Genomic DNA, 12,076 nt, shown 5'->3' on the forward strand with positions numbered 1-12,076 from the left:
GCTTCGACACAAAGCTGATGCTTAGACCGCTACACCACCGCGGACACGCCGATCAGTTTTAATCTGTTTCATGGTGTTGAAGCTAGCACACAGCTAACGTTAGTGCAAACTAGGTGTCACATACCAGTGCTAGCTGGCTAACGTTAGCTACAGCCAGCACTTTGTTTACGCTGTATAAGGATATTTTGAGATGACAACTACTCGCACATCCATTCGAAGTCAGAGATTTTCCTGCTGGTCTGCTCGGACGTGGCTATTAGCACCTTTACAGAGGATGTTGCGAGGACCGGCTCCGACTGAGCCCGACAGGCCTTCATACAGGTAATGTGACATCTGGAGGTCTCATGTTCCTTGATGTTTTCTACCTTCATTATCTTGTTACCGATGACAATTGAATTGCTACGGGTTTTGGCATCCTGGCGACAGACGGAGCAACTCGTTATCACGGTCTGTGCATTATACTCCAGCCAGCCTCTCGCAGCTCCTTTATCGTCATACCTCCACTTTTCACTAAACTTTCTCTTTTTTCGGTTTGGTGGTGATGGTGGCTTCTTCCTCCTATTCGGGGCATGGTTGTCTTTCTGATGGTGGTGTTGCGCCTTCTAAATATCGCCACATAACTGGTGTTGCTCGCTAACGTTAGTTAAAAGAACAGAGTAGGCTAGTACCAAGTTCGACGGATCCTGCTGTCGTTGTTCCTCTCGAGTGTGTGCGTAATGTTACCCGCCATTAGCGTCTAGCATCATTCTAATGCAGTTTGATTGGTTCGTTTCTGTTATTGCTATTGCTATGTTATTGTTCTAATGCACTTTGGTTGGTTAATTTCTGTTATTGTTGCTATGTTATTGCTGTTGCTAAGGAGAGAGAGAGCGAGAGAGACGGGGAGATTAAGTGGTTGGATTTCACTTTTTTGTTACTCGCCATTTGGCGGGTAGGCTTCTGAGATTTACTCGCCAATCAGAAAATCTACTGGCCTTTGGCGGGTGGCGAGTGTTAATTTCGGACCCTGAATGTAAGTAATGTGAAGGTTTATATGTCCTGACCTGACAGGATGGTTATTACCAAATGTCAGTAATGTGAAGGTTTATATGTCCTGACCTGACAGGATGGCTATTACCAAATGTCAGTAATGTGAAGGTTTATATGTCCTGACCTGACAGGATGGTTATTATCAAATGTAAGTAATGTGAAGGTTTATATGTCCTGATCTGACAGGATGGTTATTACCAAATGTAAGTAATGTGAAGGTTTATATGTCCTGATCTGACAGGATGGTTATTACCAAATGTAAGTAATGTGAAGGTTTATATGTCCTGACCTGACAGGATGGTTATTACCAAGTGTCAGTAATGTGAAGGTTTATATGTCCTGACCTGACAGGATGGTTATTACCAAATGTAAGTAATGTGAAGGTGTATATGTCCTGACCTGACAGAATGGTTATTGTCAAATGTAAGTAATGTGAAGGTTTATATGTCCTGATCTGACAGGACGGCTATTACCAAATGTAAGTAATGTGAAGGTTTATATGTCCTGACCTGACAGGATGGTTTATTACCAAATGTAAGTAATGTGAAGGTTTATATGTCCTGATCTGACAGGATGGTTTATTACCAAATGTAAGTAATGTGAAGGTTTATATGTCCTGACCTGACAGGATGGTTATTACAAGTCATCACCACACACGTTACTAGCTGAGTGCTTTCGTTCAGAAACAAGACATGTCACTTTATTCACGTATATTCACCGTACATTACAAGCTAGCTAACAAGTTAGCTTAGCAAGTCTAAGATTTAGCCAACTTTTTCTCCAAAAAGTGAAAATTATCATTACCGTCACGTGTCATTACATCACATTTTGCTGTTACAACTTTGATAAAAACAGCTTCATGATATCAAACTTATCTTGTAGGACGAGCAAAGCTACGCTGAGACATTTGTTCCAGACCGCTTGATAGAGCTTTTGTGGGGAAAAAACAGATTTTAAAGAATTGTAAATTTTTTATTTTTGTCAAATTTTCAAGATCCGAAAGTGCCCCGAATTGAAGAATCCCCCTTCTATGCGGCGTGTGCACAGTTCCCTCCCCGCTGACCGACGGCGCGTGCTACCTTCACCGCTACCTGATCTTCATCACCACCCTGCGTGGTAACGCGCGCGCTGCTCTGGGAGACTTTGAGGCGCTGCAACGTGCTGACGGGAGAGAAGTCGGCACCATTACGTGGCTGCTTTCCAGGTCAGCTTTGGGTGGAACAAAACCCTTCCAGGGGGATTCAGCCGTGTGTCCAGGGCTCCCATCTGGGCCGGCTCCCAGTTGGGCCGGCTCTTCTGGGAAAAGGCGTCCGTCCTCCCTCCACATGTGGGTCACGAGGCCTTTTGTCTCCAACAAAGCGAGGCCAGCGGAGTGTTTGACGTGCTCATGCCGTTCTTACAGCCTGCGGGTTGTCATGGCAATTCACTGGGTGGCGATGGCGGCGGAGTTACAGTAAAACCAGAGAGAGACCAGAGGGAGGAGGTCAGCCCAGTCAGCCCAGGCTGGTGTTGGTGTACTCCTCCACACCATGGACAAAGCTGTAGATTAACAACAGTTTTTCAACAAGTCTATCTGTTGACTTCAGGTAAAAGCAAGATAGATTATCCAAATATCATGAAAAACAAATCCGAGGACTGCTTTTCATAAGTCCATGACATACAGGTCACTGCTTCAACTGTGGTCAGGACAAGAGAGGTTGTTTTTCATTCATTCATTCATTCATTCATTCAGTCATTCATTCATCCATTCTTTCTTTCTTTCTTTCGTTCATTTATTTATTTATTTATCGGGTATTCAAATTTGGGAAAAAAAACATAAAAATAAAACCAAACAAATACCTGTGTTGTTCTGACCACAGCTGCGGGTTGAAACAGTGACCCGTGTGTCATTGACAGAAAGGTCACTGCTTTTTTCTTTTTACATGTTTGAATCCCTGATGAATCTGGAATTGCTTCTTCATTTGTGCCCTGCTCACTGGCTTCTGTCCTACTGATGAGCGTGTGTGTGTGTGTGTGTGTGTGTGTGTGTGTGTGTGTGTGTCTATGTCTGTGTCTGTGTAACACAGTTACACAGATAACTCTTATCTATGTAACTGTGTTATCTGTGTAATGTTATGTGTGTAACTGTGTTATCTGTGTAACGGTGTTATGTGTGTAACTGTGTTAACGGTGTAACTGTGTTATGTGTGTAACTGTGTAATGGTGTTATGTGTGTAACTGTTAACTATGTAACTGTGTAACTGTGTTATCTGTGTAACTGTGTTATGTGTGTAACTGTGTTTTGTGTGTAACTATGTAACCATGTTATGTGTGTAACTGTTAACTATGTAACTGTGTAACTGTGTTATGTGTGTAACTGTGTTTTGTGTGTAACTATGTAACTATGTTATGTGTGTAACTGTGAAACTATGTAACGGTTATCTGTGTAACTGTGTTATATGTACACTACCGTTCAAAAGTTTGGGATCACCCAAACAATTTCGTGTTTTCCATGAAAAGTCACACTTATTCACCACCATATGTTGTGAAATGAATAGAAAATAGAGTCAAGACATTGACAAGGTTAGAAATAATGATTTGTATTTGAAATAAGATTTTTTTTACATCAAACTTTGCTTTCGTCAAAGAATCCTCCATTTGCAGCAATTACAGCATTGCAGACCTTTGGCATTCTAGCTGTTAATTTGTTGAGGTAATCTGGAGAAATTGCACCCCACGCTTCCAGAAGCAGCTCCCACAAGTTGGATTGGTTGGATGGGCACTTCTTTGAGCAGATTGAGTTTCTGGAGCATCACATTTGTGGGGTCAATTAAACGCTCAAAATGGCCAGAAAAAGATAACTTTCATCTGAAACTCGACAGTCTATTCTTGTTCTTAGAAATGAAGGCTATTCCATGCGAGAAATTGCTAAGAAATTGAAGATTTCCTACACCGGTGTGTACTACTCCCTTCAGAGGACAGCACAAACAGGCTCTAACCAGAGTAGAAAAAGAAGTGGGAGGCCGCGTTGCACAACTGAGCAAGAAGATAAGTACATTAGAGTCTCTAGTTTGAGAAACAGACGCCTCACAGGTCCCCAACTGGCATCTTCATTAAATAGTACCTGTTAGAGCCTGTTTGTGCTGTCCTCTGAAGGGAGTAGTACACACCGGTGTAGGAAATCTTCAATTTCTTAGCAATTTCTCGCATGGAATAGCCTTCATTTCTAAGAACAAGAATAGACTGTCGAGTTTCAGATGAAAGTTCTCTTTTTCTGGCCATTTTGAGCGTTTAATTGACCCCACAAATGTGATGCTCCAGAAACTCAATCTGCTCACAGAAGTGCCCATCCAACCAATCCAACTTGTGGGAGCTGCTTCTGGAAGCGTGGGGTGCAATTTCTCCAGATTACCTCAACAAATTAACAGCTAGAATGCCAAAGGTCTGCAATGCTGTAATTGCTGCAAATGGAGGATTCTTTGACGAAAGCAAAGTTTGATGTAAAAAAAATCTTATTTCAAATACAAATCATTATTTCTAACCTTGTCAATGTCTTGACTCTATTTTCTATTCATTTCACAACATATGGTGGTGAATAAGTGTGACTTTTCATGGAAAACACGAAATTGTTTGGGTGATCCCAAACTTTTGAACGGTAGTGTATACGTAACTGTATAATGGTGTTATGTGTATAACTGTGCTATGTGTGAAGCAGGCTTGGGGGCTATGTAAAGACAGGAGGGGTGTCACCATGTGTGTGTTAAGGGAGAAGCTTTAGTCGTGCTGTGGTGAATGTGTTGCCTGGTACGATGCCCAGGTATCTGCCTCCCCACTGGTTTCTCAACTGCCACTGACTTCATGACCCATCTTACTGGGTTGTTGCTGAACTGAATTTGTGTTGATGGCAGTGCTACAGGGATGCAGCAAGAGCTTAGTAATGAAACAGAAACGCACACTGGTACATGTGGTACAGTGAGAGCAGGATCTTACCTTCACATTCACAGTCAAGTGGACCATGCAAGACTTTATATTTCCATATTATTCTACATTATTCAAAATGTACACAGTTAGCATATTGTTAGCGTTCCTCCCTGTCAAGGATGTGCACATCCTCATCCCTGAAAGAGTGGCCACTGGCCTGTAGATGGTGTCGACCAGGGGTGCCCACTACGTCGATCGTGAAGGCAGTGCTGGTAGATCTCCATGACATTCCAAAAAAACTTTTTTTTCCCAAGACATTAGCCTATCATCTGTCCTCCATTTGGCCTTTGCCTTTTGATTGACGTAAAGGACGGCCATTCTGCTGTTGCCTAAAACCAAAGATTCTAGAGCAGAACCTAAAACTTTGTTACATTAGGTTACCATAACAACCAGAGCCCTTCTCGAACGTACCTTGAAGTTCACATGCCCACAATGTGAGCTAACGCAGAACTGCATCGAGCTAGCTAGTTCAACTCTCTAAAAAAAAATTCTACTAAAAAGTGAAACAAAACAAAAATGAGTGGGGGAGCCGGACCTAGCAAGAAACAAAAAAACGTACCATTTCCATGTGGAATGGGAGGAGGACTTTTTTTTCACCATGTCTTATTCCAAATGCGTTTGTCTCCTCTGTCAGTCTAGCATTGCTATCCCAAAAAAAGGAAATGTGGAGAGGCACTTTCGAACTGTTCATAAAAACTATGACAATGACCTCCCTCCGAAAAGCGAGCTGAGAAAGAGAAAGGTGAGGGGACTAAAATCGCAGTTAATCGTGCAGCAGTCACGTTTCACGCAGCCGCATTCAAAGGCAAAGGCAGCCACCGAAGCATCTGTACGGGTGAGTCACTCCATCATTAAGCATAAGAAGGCCTTCCAAGATGGAGAGATGATGAAAGAGGCCTTCCTTGAGGCAGCAGATTCGTTGTTTCGGGACTTTAAAAACAAATCAGAAATAATATCTTCAATCAAAGCTCTCCAGTTATCAAGAAATTCTGTCACAAGGCGCTGTGAAATGATGGGCGAGGATTTGACACAGCAGCTTTGGAGGGACATCGTGGACTGCGAGTGTTTCTCACTACAGTTGGATGAGTATACGGACATAAGTGATACGGCCCAATTGTGCATTTTCATTCGCATGGTGTTTCAAGATATGACCGCAGAAGAGGAGCTGTTAACAATACTACCCATGAAGGAACACACGCGGGGAGAGGACATTTTTCAGATCTTCAAAAACTTTGTGGATAAAATCCAGCTCCCAGTGTGTAAACTGGTGTCAATCACCACGGACGGTGCGCCTGCTATGATGGGCCGCTTGAATGGATTTATTGCCAAGTGCAGGGAGGACGATGCTTTCCCTGACTTCCTTAATTACCATTGCATAATACACCAACAAGCATTAAGCACAAAAATGCTAAACATGAAAGAGGTCATGGATGTGGCAACCAAACCCGCCTGTTCTATTCGAGGGAGGTCTCTTCAAAGACGGTTGTTTGGTACACATTTGGAAGAGGCCGACTGTAACTACTCTGACCTCTTGCTACACACTGACGTGAGATGGCTTAGTAGAGGGAGATTCTTGCAGAGATTTCGAGAGCTCTGTCCGGAGATTAAGGAGTTTCTCCTTATCACTAAACATGCGGAACACAAGCAACTTAATGACAATCAGTGGCTGCTAGACTTTGCGTTTTTAACTGATTTAACCAACATGTTGAACGAGCTTAATTTAGAGCAGCAAGGAAAAGACAAAAGCGTGGTAAACATGATCAGCTCAGTTAACGCTTTCAAACGGAAAATGCAACTTCTGTCCTCAAAGTTGCAGCGCCGTGATTTGGGAAACTTCTCGAAACCTCGCCGCAGAGCTGGAGAAGCAAGGGAGGGCGTGTGCGCAACTTGACAGTGCACGCTACACAGAGCAGATTGAAAATGTCCGGTCAGACTTTGACAAACGGTTTCAAGACTTTGCTTTGCTTGAGCCAATAGCTACATTTATGTGCTACCCATTTGGGGAAGATACAGAGGTGGATTCCCTCGCCTCAAAAATGGCAACACTGTTTCACCTGAACTCGTCTGCAGTGGAGGATGAGATGCTGACAGTACAGGCTGACATTCAGCTTAAGTCCAGGGCGCATGGAGAGTTTTGGAACTTACTTACAGAGGACAAGTACCCAAACATGAGGAAATGCGCAACCTCCTTGACGGCATTATTCGGCTCTACTTATTTGTGTGAGTCAGCCTTTTCTCACATGAAGCTTATCAAGTCCAAATACCGTTCCACCATGACAGATGATCATTTGGAGGCCTGCTTGAGGCTGGCTACCAGCAGCTACTGTCCGAACTATGCAACCCTGTCTGACTCCCTCCAGTGCAGGTCATCATCAGAGTAGAGAGGTAGAGATCACAAATCTATTTACCACAGCTGTAAAGGTTCATGCAGTGATGCAATTTCAACATAGTGTAGTAGCAAATGCTTGGTATGATTATTGCCTGTGTAAGGTTCAATATAAATGCAAATCCATTGCAATACTGTATATGTAACACAACATGTATATAAATACACACACTGCATATAAATGTTCATATATATGTAAAACATGTATTGAGTATTTTTATTATTATTTTTAATATGAGTAGATCATTTTGACCTGGTCATTTTAAAAGTAGCTCACGAGTCAAAAAATTGTGGGCACCCCTGGTGTAGACTGTGGAGTCCTGGTCTGACGTGTTAGCTCTCTTATGTTATGTCATCTGCTTAGGCAGCATCTGTTTAGTTTCCCGGGTCACGGCAAGCCTCCTGGCACTTAACGGCGTACACTGTATTGCTCTGTTTGTGCCGGAGGATCTGATCCTTGGGGTGGACGAACTTCTGGTGCAGTGTGTTTTGGGTTTGAAAGCAACTGAGATGCAGTGTTTGGAAAATACGCGTCGCAACTGTTCAGACACTCCCGCCACTTACAGAATCACCACTGGTTTACACTTAGACAGCTGTTGTCCTTCTCCTCCCTTCGATCAGCTGGTGCACTGGGCGTCTTCCTGGCTTAGGATAATCACACTTAACTAGGGCCTGTTTAATGTGGGATTTCTCCTCTTCCCCGGCCGCTGTGTCGGTGGGGACGTTGTCAGCTCGGTAGTTCAGTGTCCTGATGACTCCTAGTTTGTGCTCCAGTGGATGGTGAGAGTCAAACCTTAAGTACTGATCAGTATGTGTTGGTTTATGGTAAACATCAACAATCAAATGTCCCCCATCACCAATTGCTATTTCACAGTCTAAGAAGGCTAACCTGTCATTTTTCACTTCCTCCCTGGTGAACTTGATGGTCACGGCCATTTGCATATGCCTCTGTATTGTTTATAAGGGTGGGACACCTGCAGTCAGCTGAGACTGAAGAGGTCACTTAGATGATGATGATGATGAAACGTTTCTCTCAGTAAACGTTGTGTCCAGATGAAATGATTCAACCTTGTCTGATTTACACTGACTACTTCTGTTTATTCTCTACTGACGTCCTTCCTGGAGTGCAGCTACTTTTTGCCTCGTCAGTGAGTGAAGACCAGGTGGCAGGTTTTATTATGCTAGTTGGACTTTATACATTAGCCTGTAATGTGGTGTAGTGAGACAGCAGCAGGACGTGTGGTATGCTGCTCTGTTGTTTGCAGTAAAGCTTGTAACAGAGGAACACAGCCTGCCCACTCTGTTAACACCAGAACGACCGGGATTTCATTACTACCTAAAACGACCATGGACGGTCAAAATGGCCGTCGGTTTTTAAACTCTATATTCTGTCAAGATAAATACCCAGTTGAAATATTAATGCATTACATATGTTAGTCTGTCTGTTATGAAACTAACTGACACCAAAATTAGCATTTTAACAACTTTTAATACTATTTTTCAAACAATTTAAAATGGCCGCTGTCCAGCGCCTGTAAATACTGCAAATACTGGTAGTCATGGTGCGTCTGTAACGGCGTGTGTAACCAGACATGTTGGACATCAGAAATCAAGTTTAGACTATTTCTCTCCACTGGAGGGCGCTAGTGTGTTTCTAGGACAGAGCAACGAAATTTGCGAAGGAAATGACGCGACCAACATACGTCATAAATAGTGACATGAGGCGCGCGATGACGCGCAAATTACGCGCCGTCATTTTGACGGTCCACGGTCGTGTTTGGTAGCTCTTATAACGTTTTTGTGCAATTGATCTAAAACTCATTTTAATACAAATATATGCAATTTTAGTGGCATTCAGGGAGCGGCAGGTCTGTATCTTTTTTTTTTTTTACAAAGTTATTAAACTTTGAAAATCCAAAACCGCCTAATTGAATCTGTTAATGCTGTATCCTACCTTTGTCTCATTTTAACAACTTTAAGCGTAATTGTGTCCCAATTTCAAAACCTATAACCCCACCACTTATTTGTCTAATTCATATTTTTTCAAGTAAACGTCCAAGATGTACGGTCTGAACTCCTTGTTACAAGGCCTGTCTGTGTCCGTTTTTGCTGAAGGCTCTGGAAGGTTTTTCTAGATTTCTGCTCTCGGCCATTCGAGCTGGGTCCGGCTTGAGTGGTTTATAGCCCCGGCGTGGTGGGAGAAGGACGGCGTAGTTTGATCAATCGGCTATGAGCAAAAGGAAGGCACGAGAGACGGGGCGGCCGGGCCCCTGCGTCACGCAGCAGGCTTTGTCCCTCCGCTGTGTGTTGATGTCTAGGTGGAATACTAATGGCCGGCTTTGTCTTGATCAGGCTTTGTGTAGATCAGTGTACTCTGGGCATTAGTGATGTCATGGCTTTTGTCCAGGGTCTTACCATAAAGTACATCAATGTGCGCGCGCGTGCGTGTGCGCGCGTGCGCGAGAGACAACAGAAGGTTTTCCGGGAAGCCATGTCTGAAGGTAAACAGAGGTTGACTTTCTAGATGTCCAAAGACGTACCCAATTACAGACCCGCGCTATCATGACGTTTTCATGAGCAGTTGCCGTGAAAAGCAACGATTGACATTTGTTCAGTGGAGATGTGTAGATTTCAAGAAGTTTACAAGATGGTATGCAAGCATGCTGCACACAAAGTCTGGATGAAGGCCATCCAAATGCACCCTTCACTGTACCCCATACAAATGCTTAGTAACGGTTTATTGACTATGAAGAACACCAGTAAAACAGATGTTTAAATTCCATTTAGAGTGCCCCATAGATGGTATAAATAATGGGCGTGCGGTAAAAATGCCTACGGCAAATGCAGCTTTTGATGAACTGTCTGCACCAAAGGATTGGCATTGCTTGCGTAAGTAGTTTTTTTTTGTCATTTAAATGACCCCATTTGCATGAAAAAACGGGCTGGTTCCATGGTGCTGAGGAGGGGTCTGGGGGGAGCCAGGAGGCGGGGGTGAACCGGGGTGGTCTGCTGGACAGACTGTGACTTGTGTTCTCCAGGAGTGTCGCTTCTCCCCATGACAGTCTGGATCTGCTGGAGGCTTGGGCCAGCTACTGGATATGAGGGAGTCGGTCTTCACTGGGTTCAGCTCATCTCCTGCAAGTGGACTACTGGCCAGCTTCGACGCAGAGAGAAACTCAGCTGTCTCGGGGCAAAACTGGATTCAGCCACTTGGGACAGAGAACACGACTCGCACAATGAGCCTGGACTGACACGCCTCAGATCCCCCAATACTACCTCCTGAAACCAGATGTACTGTTGGCTCGATGCTTCTGCGACACCATGTTTCATTTGGGAGCGTATCGGCACACCATGTAAGGGATAGATTGCCATGAATAAAAGGCTCCTCTTTTCATTTTGTCACGAGCTGCTTTCGCCTGTGAAATACAGCTACATACATCCAAATATTATTTCCCATGGAAATATCATTTCTATGTAAGTAAGAGGACATACGCAAGTTTTATTTCAGTTGGAGTTCCTTTCACCTAAGAGATGACCGGAGCCCTACTTGTCGGACTGATGATCTTCTCCGCTGTGGTAAACCCGTTTCTGCACCTTCTCTCCAACATGCTGTAATGCTAAGGCTATGGAAACAGTTGTTAAGCTTTTTAGTTTGTAAAAAAAAAAAGGGTCTCTTACTTAAATCTTAAAATTATTTGTAAAATTTTTGCAAATATTCATTTCTAGATAAATTTGAAGAGTTTCATGTGAGAACCTCTTGTGAGTTTGAACATATTGCAGCAGTATGTGTCCTTTTTTTTTAATGGTTGATGTCTCATTGAGAAATTCAATTCAAATTTTAAGTGTGCATATAAATATGGGACAGCAGTTATCATAATCATAAAGTTACCATAATTTTCCCCACTGAAGGAGCTGGGTGTGAGCGAGCCGACACATGTTGGGCCTGACAGAGGGCGGGGCTCACTGACAGGTGAGGGTTTCACCTGTCAATCACTTCACAAACTGGCCAGTGCGTCAGTCTGCAGAGCTGATCTTATCCAGTTCATCCATCACTATACAGTCACTACTGGGTCAAATGTTATTTAAATACTGTGTACCACGCTGTCTCCCCCCACCAACAGAAGACAGAAGACTGGTCTACCTGACGTCAGACTGGGTCTATCACCTGGTCAATGACTCCCTGGCTTTCTCTGAGGCAGACAGTTTCTGCAGAGGCCAGTTCAGCAGCCTCATCAGCTTCGGTAAACCAGAGGACCAGGACGGGGCTCTGGAACTGCACAGAAAAGTGGGGCTTCACCTGCCCATCTGGGTCAAAGACCCAGGCCAGGCGGCCTCCAAGCCCCTGGCCCTCGCCAAGCAGTGTGAGTTTTCTTCCCTTCACTTCCACACCTGCGTTGCTTCGCTATTATCATTCACAGTCAATCTGAAAAGGGAGACGATAGACCTTTTTCACAAACATGGCCAATGTACTTTCACTTTGTCTTAGCAGGTCAAAGATCATTCTCCCCACGGGCGTCCGGGTAGAGTAGCGGCCTATTCCGTTGCCTAGCAAAACAGGGATCGGTGGTTCGAATCCCCATGTTACCTCCAGCTTGGTCGGGTGTCCCTACAGACACAATTGGCCGTGTCTGCGGGTGGGAAGCCGAATGTGGGTATGTGTCCTGGTCACTGCACTAGCGTCTCCTCTGGGCGGTTGGGGTG

At 44.0% G+C, this 12,076-nt stretch overlaps 1 protein-coding gene across 1 annotated transcript in view; it reads left to right on the forward strand.

Moving 5' to 3' along the window:
- The window catches only part of adgrd2 (adhesion G protein-coupled receptor D2), an 89,879-nt gene that overhangs the window by 21,584 nt on the left and 56,219 nt on the right, over positions 1-12,076 (forward strand). Inside the window, exons 4-5 of the mRNA XM_056278983.1 lie at positions 2,077-2,145; positions 11,497-11,736. Of these exons, the coding sequence (XP_056134958.1) occupies positions 2,077-2,145; positions 11,497-11,736 (309 nt within the window). The remainder of the gene's footprint in view (positions 1-2,076; positions 2,146-11,496; positions 11,737-12,076) is intronic.

Source organism: Lampris incognitus, chromosome 1, assembly GCF_029633865.1.
Source record: "Lampris incognitus isolate fLamInc1 chromosome 1, fLamInc1.hap2, whole genome shotgun sequence".
Taxonomy (NCBI): domain Eukaryota; kingdom Metazoa; phylum Chordata; class Actinopteri; order Lampriformes; family Lampridae; genus Lampris; species Lampris incognitus.